At 40.9% G+C, this 12357-nt stretch overlaps 1 protein-coding gene and 1 long non-coding RNA gene across 3 annotated transcripts in view; one reads left to right on the forward strand and one right to left on the reverse strand.

Annotated features, from left to right (window-relative positions):
• LOC143832485 (uncharacterized) overlaps positions 1–12357 on the forward strand; it is a 172868-nt gene that overhangs the window by 128303 nt on the left and 32208 nt on the right. For both annotated transcript variants that reach the window (XM_077326985.1, XM_077326986.1), the window contains 3 exons: positions 3096–3259; positions 3676–3791; positions 4643–4764. In XM_077326985.1, the coding sequence (XP_077183100.1) occupies positions 3096–3259; positions 3676–3791; positions 4643–4764 (402 nt within the window). The remainder of the gene's footprint in view (positions 1–3095; positions 3260–3675; positions 3792–4642; positions 4765–12357) is intronic.
• LOC143832491 (uncharacterized) overlaps positions 1–12357 on the reverse strand; it is a 103826-nt gene that overhangs the window by 27078 nt on the left and 64391 nt on the right. The window lies entirely within an intron of this gene.

Below are 12357 nucleotides of genomic sequence, written 5' to 3' on the forward strand. Positions count from 1 at the left end.
TCTTAAAGTCTACTATTTGTTTATCTTCGACATAAGTTGTCAATTTTGCCATCTGAGCGATTTCTAATGTTTTCAACTGCCAATCAAATATGGTGGGCATCTCTTTTAACTTCCATTTTCTTGCCCAGACTATCCTTGCCGCCGTTGTCAAATATCTAAATAACTCTCCATATTTTTTATCTTTTTCATTTACCAGAAAACCTAAAAGATAAGCTTCCGGATTTAGAGCTATGGAGTTCTTAAAGATTTTTGAGATTTCTTTGTGGATATCCTGCCAAAAGTGTCTTGCTCTTTTGCAGGTCCACCACATATGAAACATTGTCCCTCTCACTTCCCCCATTTCCAACATTTGTCTGATAGGCTTTTGTTCATTTTTTATAATTTATGCAGAGTCATGTACCAACAATAATGCAATTTTGTAATAATTTTCCTTAATATGATAATTATTCATAAATTTCTGATCTTCACATTTTTGCCAGGTTTCCAATGGAATGTTATGACCAAGATTCCTTGCCCAAACAATCATAAAATCTTTGACCACCTCATCCTCCATATACAGTAATAAACATAGTTCATACATCTTCTTGATTAAATGATTATCATCTTTACATAAATATAACTCTAATTGTGATTTTTCCACTTCAAATTCCCATAGCTTCCTATCCCTTTCATATCAGTCCTTAATCTGTCTATATAGCTACCAGTCCACATATTTATATTTTTGCACTAATTTCTCATGAGATTTAATTCTAAACTGCATTATCCCTTCTTGCGTAAAAGTCTCAATTATATCCTTATAATTAAACCATTTAGTTTCTGATGTTGCTTGCCCTCTGAACAGAGCTTCCTGTGGTGATAACCATAAAGGAATTTTAGAATATAATTTCCTTTTATACTTATTACAAATCTTAAATAAAGCAAGTCTTATAACATGATGCAAAAATTGTTTATTTGCTTTCTCTTTTTCGTACCATAAATATGAGTGCCAGCCAAACCTCAAACCTGCACCTTCTAATGTTAATAACCTCTGATCTCTTAAAACTATCCATTCCTTTATCCAAACCAGACTACATGCATCAAAATACATCCTTAAATTTGGTAATGCCTGTCCTCCCCTCTTTTTAGCATCACAAAGGGCCATTCCGCACTCATCCAAAATAGCACAATGGTTACAAATTGAAATCGCTACTGTTTTGCTGTTATGCACAACGTCGTTAACAATCTGCAACACTCCTGAAACCGATCCGCAAAAAGCGCTTCGTTGTAGCACTTTCAGGGAAATCCCAAAAAGTGGATTCACCCTCCGGAAAGCGCTACACTCTTGCAACCAATCTGCAATACTAGCGGGAAAGTTCTGTGCGTTACCATTGTTGCGGTTTCTGCAAAGTCCCTCCCCCTAGCTCTCTCCTCTGATCTTCTGGCGAAGCGATCGCCATTTTTTTTTCTCCGAGCAAGTGGAGATCAACGCACCAGTGAGCCTTTGTTTACCCAGCTTCCCTGGCTGCAGAGCTGTTTTAAGTCACCAAGCACGAAACAACACGCAGCCCCGTTTGCTGGTTTATTTTCCCTTTGTTTTTCACTATATTTTCGGCCGAAAATTGCGCCCGTGCCGGGGGGGGTTAATTTTTTTTTCACTCGGGGGGAGAGTGGCAACAATGAAATGGCAGCTCAAACACAGCCTGCTACCTAGAAGGGTCTCTCCATTGCAGTGAATCAACGCAGATTCGTTGCAACGTATGTGTGTGTTTTTTAAAAACTTTCTTAAAGGGAAAGGGCCTTTTTGGGATCATGATAACGGCCGCCCATTGGCTGCTTGATGGCCAGGGGCAGGACGAGCTTGGCAATATCGCTTCCTGGCTAGCGATTTTTGCCGAGACCGGAAACCTGTGGGAAACTATAGAAACGCAACTGGATTCCACTACAAAGCCAGGTATGCATAACGACGAATTCCACAATTTAAAATGGCATTTTTTCGTCCCGCAACCAATTTGCCACATAGATCCTGGTGTGGAATGGCCCAAAGAATTTTTATTTTTATTACAGGTTTTCTCCCTCTCCAAACAAAACTTGCCAAATCCCTCTGCCAACTTCTGAATGGCTTATCCGATTTAATAATTGGATTATTCTTAAACAAATACAAAATTTTTGGCAAAATATTCATCTTTATGGTGGATATTCTACCCATAAAGACTGCCTTCTTGATAACTATCAACTGAGTCAGGGTGGTGGGTAAGATTGAAGCACTCAAGTTGAACCCTTGCGACAAGCTATCAACTGAGGAAGACCCTAACAGCCTCCTATGATTTGGGGGGGAACCAGTTTTACTTTAAATTGTAAATCTCTTCAGTTACCAGGTATCCTAAAGGTAGAAAACCACCTCTGAATGTCTCTTACCTTGAAAAGCCTATAGGATCACCAAGTCAGTGTCTTAGTCAACTTCTCTTGACATACTTAGCAAAAGCAATGTATTAAAAAGATATGAACTAAGCTCACGATAATGTTTGTTAAGACTAATTGTCAGTACACATATAGATCAATATATTCCCCATCAGCTCCACCTTCAGATTATGTCATGCCTTTTCTCCCCCTTTGAAGGTAACTTTCCCAGATACATATATAACACCCAGGTGCAACAGGCTAACCTCAAGGGCATAGTTATGCAGATAAAGTCCTCTCCTCTAGCCACTACAGATTTCAAAGTGAAACTAAACAACCCCTTACATCAAACCACAGAGCCCCAAATGCTTAATCCATTCCTTTCCCACAAAGAACACAGTAATATAAATAATGTAACAGCAAAACCAAGGCAAGGTAAAAATACCATGGCAGGGTGCAACTTGATGGCTCTTTCCACCACTATTTATTTTATATTTTAATTATATGTTTATTTTTATTTTATTGTTATTTATCTTGAGGCTCCTAACTTGGGTATGGAGAAAAATGGGTTTATAGTTGCAAGCTCTCTAGCACTGAAAAAAAAGTGGAATTAATACCACAAGGTGGGCAAGTAAGCAGAGATTAATAAGTAACAAATTTAATGTACTATTTCAAATGATTTGAGTATGGCTCAGCATGTGTGTGCGTTTGCATTTTAGGATTCTTAATTGCTGGAAGGTGTCCTCTTGAAAATGGTTGGCTGTACTGGCGTGGAAGCTGTTACTATATCTACACTGAAAAAAATATCTGGATAGAGGCAAGAGATGTGTGCAGGCATCATAGGGGCACAGATCTTCTTTGGATAACCAGTAAAGAAGAGAAGGTACAATGTCATACCTTTATAGGATATTATTATTTATTTAAAGGATTTATTTCCCACTATTTCTCCTTAACCTCCAGACAGTTAACAATATAGTGTCTAACTGCAAGACATAAAAATGTAAGTTTATTTTCAAGATAGAAATAAACATGCAAGGAAAAACAATAATGAAAAGCACAGACAAATTAGGAGCACCCATACAGATTAAAATGCAATGTGCAGGTTAATATTTTATCAAAGTCCGCTTTCACAGTTTATATTTTCATGTATGCCTTTAGATTTGCCATGCTGCATCTATGACTAATAATGCTACACTTTAGCATTGTGTGTGTTAAAATTGATATGCATGTTTCTAACAGCTACTTTCTATTTCTGAATCAATCTCTCACAATTTCTTTCTTAATTTTTTAAATTTTCAGATGTGGATTTTATCTCAGTTGCCCAGTGGATTCTTCTGGACAGGTCTTAATGGGATTAGGCACTGTAGACGTGTGCATTGGTCATACACAAATTTCTCATTTACACCCTCAGAATGGTAAATTGAATCTGTGAATGTAACAAAATTTAAAGGTTATTTTTTATATCTCCTCCCCCTAGCCAGTTCTGTTATAATTACCTTATTGCTGCAATGCTACCATTACCTAAATCCCCCACTGTGCATAGATTTTAAAAGATTTCCCTATGTTCAGTAGGATTTCCCTGCTTTTCAGACTTTACAGTAGGTATAGATATTAACAGCCATGGTCTTTTTAAAATAGAACATGATATTCATTTTTAATCAATGTAATTTGGGAAACCCCTCCAGGGCAATCAAGAAAACCCGGGTTGAGAAAGCCAGATGTAGACCATGTGCACGATAAAAACTGAATGTGTGAAAAAGCTCTTAAAGCTTTGCCCCACCTCTTCCTACAAAGGAAGACGCCAAGGTTTTTTCTGGGGGGAGTAGGGCCTGCTGGGACTTTGGGCTTCTGGGACAGTATGGAGCAAACAGGCTATAAGGGTTTGTTTGTCCCCTGGAATCATACTTGCTGTTTGCATCAGGTGAAATTTCCGGGTCAGAGACAAGGGCAGGCCCACATAGAGTGAGTTATAGAAGTCAATTCTGGAGGTGACCATCACATGGATCATCATGTCTAAAGACAGGTAGGGCGCTAGTAGCCCTGCCTGACATAGATGGGAAAATACTTGGTGGGCTACCTTCATGACCTGTGCCTCCATAGATAGCGAGGCATCCAGAGTCACCTGCAAATTTCTGGCCGGGGCATAGTGTTCAGTTGCATCCCGGCCAGTTTGGTGTAGTGGTTAGGAGTGCAGACAGGATCTCCTTGGGCTTAAATTTCACCAGCCATTTTTTGACTAATAACTTTGTTGCCTTTTTAACTTGAGGTTGAAGAAAACATGGACAATATATAGGAGGTGCTGCATGCAGTTGGAAGCTCCCAGTGGTTCAATGCCAGCAACTAGCTGCTACTGGAAAACCCCATGGGTTTGCAAGAGAAAAGAAGAGGGTAATATGAGTACTGAGTATTTATGTGGATGATATTACACTGATTGGGAAAATGACCACAATGGTATTAAGTCTAGCATTCATATTAATGGAAAGATGCCCCCAAAGTCCAAAATGGTCACTTTTCAAAAGAGGGAACTTTGTAGAAGTTAAGATAAGTTTAAAGAGAGAATGAAAACAGAGATCTGTTGAGGAAGCTTGGAAACTCTTTTAAAAAGCTGTCAAATTTCTTCAGTTGACTTGGTGCATAAGATGTGTTTATTCTAAAGCAAGCAAGTGAACCTGACAAGTACTTTGTCAGAACTGGGGTACAGTAGAACAAGCACAGCATATAACCACTTTTCCCACATGTCCTCCCATGAGAACCCAAGAAATGTGAGAGTTTTTCAAAGCAAACCGACCAGGCAGATTGCAAGGTGCTCAGGGCCGTGGCATTCTGGAGACAGGGAAGATGGCAAAAGCATAGCATTCTAACAGTGGCTTGATGATATTCCCTGGGCCTGTTACTAAATTGCTGGAGAATGCTGTATTTGGAGAGGGCTTTGAAACCCCAGGTTATTGTCCAGCAAACCAAAGTCAGTTAGTCAGTTACTCATATGAGGGATCTTTGGAGGCTTTATTCTTGAGGCATTCCAGCAGTTGTGCTACTCTCATGTGAATTTTCCAAGGGAGTATCTGCAAGTTTTGGTGTCCTCTCCTTTTATCTGGGCTTCTGGCAACTAGGGCAGAGTCTGTACTTACTTTGTTTATTCTATTGTCAATCCTGTTGAATTCAGATCGATTTGAACTCGGGTCTTCCTCTAACGCCCCCCCCGTACCCATTGAAACAGGAAAGTGTTCTGCACATGGTTATGGTAGTTCAGAAGGGGGGGGGATCCAAGCCTCTTTCTTTCTTTTCTTGAAGAGGGGGAGAGGTGCCAAGTAGGGAGCTTCTTTCTTTTCTTGGGGGGGGGGGAGAGGATCGAAGAAGGCAGAGGAGGTGGAAAAAATCGAAGACTAACAGAAGTTGAGAGAAATTAGGGGCTTCTCCTATAAGGCAAGCTTGTCACATGGGCACCTTTGGCCTATCAGGGCATCTCTACCACGGAGGAGAGCCCAGATTCAAAACAGCCTGCTTTCTCAATCTGAATCTTAAAATATTGAGGTTTAAAAACACTCTAAGATATTGCACAATAAATATAGCGTCACTCCAGATCAATCCTTCTTGCTGCAGAAGGAAAATTTAAATCGCCCAAAATCAAAACGGAAATTGGATTCTGTGTAGACGGCAGGGACTGAATCGATCTGGGATTGGAATAAAAGCTCATTGCAGTTTATACCCTGGTCAGAGGATCTTTTCAGATGAACTAATGCAAGGATCCCTTGGGGGGCAGCCTCAAATTTAACATGATGTTAGAGAAATGGGATGAATTATTGGTGTCTTCTTTCACTGTGAAAAAAGCAAACCATTTTTAGACAGTTTCAAATGGGTAGCCGTGTTGGTCTGAAGTAGCACAATAAAATCAGAGTCCAGTAGCACCTTTAAGATCAACAAAGATTTATTCAAGGCATGAGCTTTTGAGTGGTATTAAAGGTGCTACTGAACTCTGATTTTTTTTAAGACAGTGTTATAGAAAAAATAAAGGTAGCCACAAATTAAGTTCTACGACTACTAGATAAACTGAAAATTTATGTCTCCAAGTCTAGATGGCATATACCCAAGGATTCTTAAGGAAGTTATAATCATAGAATAATAGAGTTGGAAGGGCCCTCATGGATCATCTAGTCAAACCCCCTGCACTATGCAGGACACTCACAACCCTATCGCTCATCCACTGTAACCTGCCACCCCCTTCAGCCTTCACAGAATCAGCCTCTCTGTCAGATGGCTATCCAGCCTCTGTTTAAAATGTTCCAAAGATGGAGAACCACCACCTTCCAAGGAAGCCTGTTCCACTGACAAACTGCTCTGTTAGGAACTTCTTCCGGATGTTGAGACAGAATTTCTTTTGAATTAATTTCATCCCATTGGTTCTGGTGCGTTCCTCCGGGGCAAAAGAGAACAACTCTGCTCTATCCTCTATATGGCAGCCTTTTAAATACTTGAAGATGGTTATCAAATCCCTTTTCAGTCGTCGCCTCTCTAGGCTAAACAGACCAAACTCCGCCAACCTTATTTCATACGTCCTGGTCTCCAAAACCCTCACCTTCTTTGTTGCCCTCCTCTGGACACACTCCAGTTTGTCTACATCGCTCTTCAACTGGGGTGCCCAAAACTGAATACAGTACTCCAAGTGAGGCTGAACCACAGCAGAGTAAAGCGGTACCATCACCTCCCATGATCTGGACATGATACTCCGTTTGATACAGCCCCAAATCCCATTTGCCTTTTTAGCCACTGAGTCACACTATTGACTCATGTTCAATGTGTGGTCTACTAAGACTCCTAGATCCTTTTCACACTTGCTACTGCCAAGACAAGTCTCCCCCATCCTATATTGGTATATTTGATTTTTCCTACCTAAATGCAGAACTTTACATGTGTCCCTATTGAACTTCATTTTATTCAGTTTAGCCCACTTCTCGAGCCTATCAAGATCATCCTGTATTCTGATCTGTCTTTGGTTGTGTTTGCTACCCCTCTCAGTTTACTATCGTCTGCAAATTTAATAAGTATTCCCTCTAAACCCTCATCCAAATCATTTATAAATATGTTGAACAACACCGGCTCCAGGATAGATCACTGGGGAACTCCACTTGTCACTCTTCTCCAAGAGGATGCTCCAAGAGGTTAACAAGTACTCTCTAGGTACGATCTGTCAACCAGTTATTGATCCACCTGACAGAATAAGAATCCATACCGCATTTTACCAACTTGTCAACAAGAATATCATGTGGAACCTTATCAAACGCTTTACTGAAATCCAGCTGAACTATGTCCACAGCATTCCCCTGATCCAGCAGTCACTTTCTCGAAAAAAGAGATAAGGTTGGTCTGACATGATTTGTTCTTGCAAAACCTGTGCTGAGTCTTAGAAATCACAGTTCTCTGTTCCAGCTGCTCAAGGACTGATTGTTTGATCATTTGTTCCGAAATGTTGACAGGTAGAGATGTCAAGCTGACAGGTCGATAAATACCTCTTTTTTCCCTTTCTTGAAGATGGGGACAATATTTGCCCACCTCCAATCTTCTGGCACCTCTCCTCTTCTCCAAGAAGTGTCAAAAATAATTGAAAGAGGTTCAGAGATTACATCTGCAAGATCTTTTAGTACTCTTGGATGCAAATATAAATATAACAAATAAATTCATCTGGCCCAGAAGACTTTATTACATTTAAAGCAACTCGGTGTTTGTGGACTGCCCCAAAAGTGATCCTAGGACACCATTCACATCTCCCCTATTGTGTTATGTTTTATTCCACACTGAACACTATTTTTCTTACAAGAGAAGACTGAGGAAAAATAGGAGTTAAGCAGTTCAGCCCTCTTTTCATCATAATTTCACTTTCTTGTCCTTGCAGTGGTCTTATAATGTCCCTATTCTTTTTCTTTCTTGAAATATAACTAAAGAAGCTGTTTTTTTATGTTTAGCACTTCTTGCCTGCCTAAGCTCATATTGAGCTTTAGCTTTTCTAACTCTATACCTATAATTATTGGTTATTTGTTTATACTCATTCTTGGTAATAAGGCCTTCCTTAAAGGTAAAGGGTAAAGGTAAAGGTATCCCCTGTGCAAGCACCGAGTCATGTCTGACCCTTGGGGTGACGCCCTCCAGCGTTTTCATGGCAGACTCAATACGGGGTGGTTTGCCAGTGCCTTCCCCAGTCATTACCGTTTACCCCCCAGCAAGCTGGGTACTCATTTTACCGACCTCGGAAGGATGGAAGGCTGAGTCAACCTTGAGCCGGCTGCTGGGATCGAACTCCCAACCTCATGGGCAAAGCTTTCAGACGGCTGCCTTACCACTCTGCGCCACAAGAGGCTCATAAAGGCCTTCCTTCCATTTCCTAAATGACTCTTTTTTATTCCTCAAATCACTTGACAGCTGTTTATGGAGCCATCTTGGCTTCCTTAGGCTCTTTTCATCTTTCCTTCTCAAGGGAATTGTTTGTGATTGGGCCTTCAGTATTTCCCTTTAAAAAAACCCCCAGCCCTCTTGGACTCTCATCTCTTTAAGTCTTTCTGACCTCGGTACTCTACCCAACATACCTTTAAGTCTGTTAAAATTTGCTTTCCTGAAGTCCAGTCTATACATCCGACTATGTAAAGGTTTTCTCTTTCCCACAATTGAAAATTCTAAAAGCACATGGTCACTACTACCAGGTTTGCCCACTACTACCACCTCATCTACCAGTTCTTTCTTATTGATGAGAATCAAGTCTAAAATAGCAGAGCCCCCGGTTCCCCTCTCTACTTTCTGGGAAATGGAGCTGTCAGCAAGACAAGTTAAGAATTTAATGGAGTTTTTATTTTTAGCAGAGTTGATCTTTAAACAGATATCTGGGTAACCTATGACCACTGTTTCCCCCTCCCCCCTCTTTGAGAATTGTGTAATTTGGTCTAGCAGTATCTCATTCAAGTTCTCTGACTGGCTTGGTGGTCTATAGCAGACCCCCACAATAATACCACTCTCATTTCTTACTTCTTTTACATTTACCCAAATACACTAAGGTGACCAGGTTGTCCCACTTTTGGAGGGACATTTGGGGGCACATGGCAAATTTTACTTATGTTGAAATTAAAATATATATATTACAATACTATTTTTGCGTTCTATGAATTCTATGAAAATTTTTGTTGCTCCATATAGACCAAATTTTTAATCAAGAACCCCCCCGGTCACTGGTGTCCCGCTTTACCAATGTTAAAATCTGGTAACCTTAAAATACACTCAACTGAACTTTCAGTTACCTGTATTTCTTCACAAGTATAAAGATTCTTAACATATATTGCTACACCTCCCCCCTTCTTTTCTTGTCTGTCCCTTTTGAATAGATTGTACCCCTCAATTCTAGTATTCCAGTTGTGAGTATTATCCCACCACAAAGTATCTGTGATTCCTATTAGGTCATACCTCCTTCCTCTGTTAGGACTACTAGTTCTTCTTGCTTGTTTCCCATACTCTGTGTATTAGTGTAGAGACATTGTAATGTATTCCTTGTGTGCCCCATGGTTTTGTTTTTTGAACTTCCTTGCAAGTAGTTCCCTGCTTATTTGCCATCCCCTATAGATTTGCACTCTTCTCATCTTGAGTTCTTACCATCACACCAAGTTCAGAATTTACGTCTCGCTCCCCCTTTGGATCTAGTTTAAAGCCCTCTTCACCAGGTTTGCAAGGGTTCTCTCAAAAATACTTTCCGTCTCTTGTGAGGTGCACACCGTCTCCTGATAGTAGCCCCTCATATTGACATCTTAGACCATGATCCAGATATCCAAACCTTTCCCGACAACACTGGTGACGTAGCCAGTCATTTACTTGCATGATTTTTCTCTCTCTTCCTAAGCCACGACCACTTACAGGAAGGACTGCTGAAAATACAACCTGTGCTCCCAGGTCCTTTACCTTAAAGTTAAATGCAAAATTGTTGCTCTGCTAACAGGTGTATAGAGGTTGTCACTAAAACTGGCTACATTGCCAAATGGCCTCAAAGGGAAGCCTTGTCCCATCAGACTTGTGAAGGTCTTTGAGCAGGTAAAAAAGCATAATAGTAAAGGTTATCCAGTAGACATTATATATTTTAACTTCCCAAAGGCTTTTGACAAGGACACCAAAGACTCCTGTGTAAGCTCAGACATGGATAAGAAGCCCTTTTATGGATAAAAAAATGACTAAATGACAGGTAGCAAATAGTAGGAATAAGTGGACATTTGTTACAATGGAGTTAAGTGAGGAATGGGGTCCCATAGGTAACACTAAATTATTCAGGATAGTGAGAACAAAGGTTGATTGAAAAGAGCTCTAAGAGGATCTCACCATATTGGGTGAGTGGGCATTCACAAAGCTAATGTAGTTCAGTGTAGTTGAAGCACATTGGAACAAATTTATAATTTTCGATATAAGTTGGAGTCTGAACTGGCTGAGAGATCTTTGGCTTGTAGTGGAAAACTTGATATAAATATCCACTCAGTGTACAGCAAGCTCCATGCGGGGGATAATTAGGAAAAGAACTCAAAATAGAACAGCCGATACTGTATGCCTCTATATAGATCTGTTGTGTGGCCTGTTTTGGTATTTAGGTTTGCAACTCTGCAGTGATTAGAGCCCTCTTGGTTGCTTGAAGCAGTTCTGTCAATAAAATATATGAGATGTTATGAAAACTATTTTTATGCAGTGCTGTTCTCTCTTTTATTTCCAGAGAGTAAATTGTATATTCACGATAGAATCATAGATTTGGGAGGGGACCTCCAGGGTCATAGAGTCCAACCCTCTGCACAGTGCAGGAACTCACAACTACCTGCCCATCCACAGTGACCTCAGTATTCCAAGTGATCCCTCCACCAAAATTCTCCATAATCCAGCCTGGAAATTCACCTACCATCAAACAGTAGCGATTAGCAATTCCCTGGGTATGCAGGAAAGGGCCACAAGAGATGAACATTGGCACATCACTTCTTGCCCACCCACTCACAATCTGTTTAAGTTCATAAAATCAGCATTGCTTCCTGAGCTGATTCTGCACTTACTTTGTTTTTTCCATTGTGGATCATTCTGAATTCAAATCAATTTGAACTCTGATCTTCCTCTATCCCTCTCCCCCCATCGAAACAGAAAGTGTTCTGTGCTCGATTGGGAAAGCTCAGAGCGGGAAGGGAAGCCAAGCACAGCAGGAGTCTCTTTCTTTTCTTAAGGGGAGATTGGAGACAGCAGAGGAGGGGGAATAAATCCAAGAGTCAAATCTCTGCTGAGAGACGTTAGGGCTCCTGGAGCGCACTTTAAAATAAGCCATGCAACTGGGTACCAGGAAATCTTTTAACTGACACCCTGGCCAATCAAGGAAGACTGCTTTGCTGCTACAGTGTTGGGGGCACGAGGCAGGAAGTTAGTTCGCAAAAAGTAAAAATCAAAAAGTAAAAAGCATTTACTGATGCCGATTTTTGAAATATTGAGGGTTATATTCACTTCTGGATATCATGGGGGAAAGGCAGGGTCACTCTGGATCAATCATGCATGTTGCAGAGGGAAAACGTAAAGTGCCCAAGATCATAGTGGAAATTAAATTCAGTGTAGATGGCAGGGATTTATTCGGACTAGAAGCGGGTAAAAAGATCCATGTAGACCCTGGTAGGAAGACAGGGCTGTCTTCTGACTGCATGTTTTCTAAGATCAATTTTGGACAGGAAACCGGATCTGTGTAGAACTCATGAAGTTTTCCTTTGTTTAAGACTTCAAAATCCTCTTTTTTTCCTTTTTATTACCATTATCTTTCTTTTACATACTTTCATATGTAAGGACTAGTAATTAAGCCCGCTGTATGCCGAATACAGCGGGCGCTAGAAACTGACCTTGGGGACCGCCGTCAGTCTGCTGGGGGCCGCCGTCAGTCTGCTGGGGACCGGCTCGGGCCGCGCCCGCGAGCCGCGCCCGGGCCGCGCCCGCGAGCCGCGCCCGGGCCGC

Source organism: Paroedura picta, chromosome 3 (genome assembly GCF_049243985.1).
Source record: "Paroedura picta isolate Pp20150507F chromosome 3, Ppicta_v3.0, whole genome shotgun sequence".
NCBI classification, from domain to species: domain Eukaryota; kingdom Metazoa; phylum Chordata; class Lepidosauria; order Squamata; family Gekkonidae; genus Paroedura; species Paroedura picta.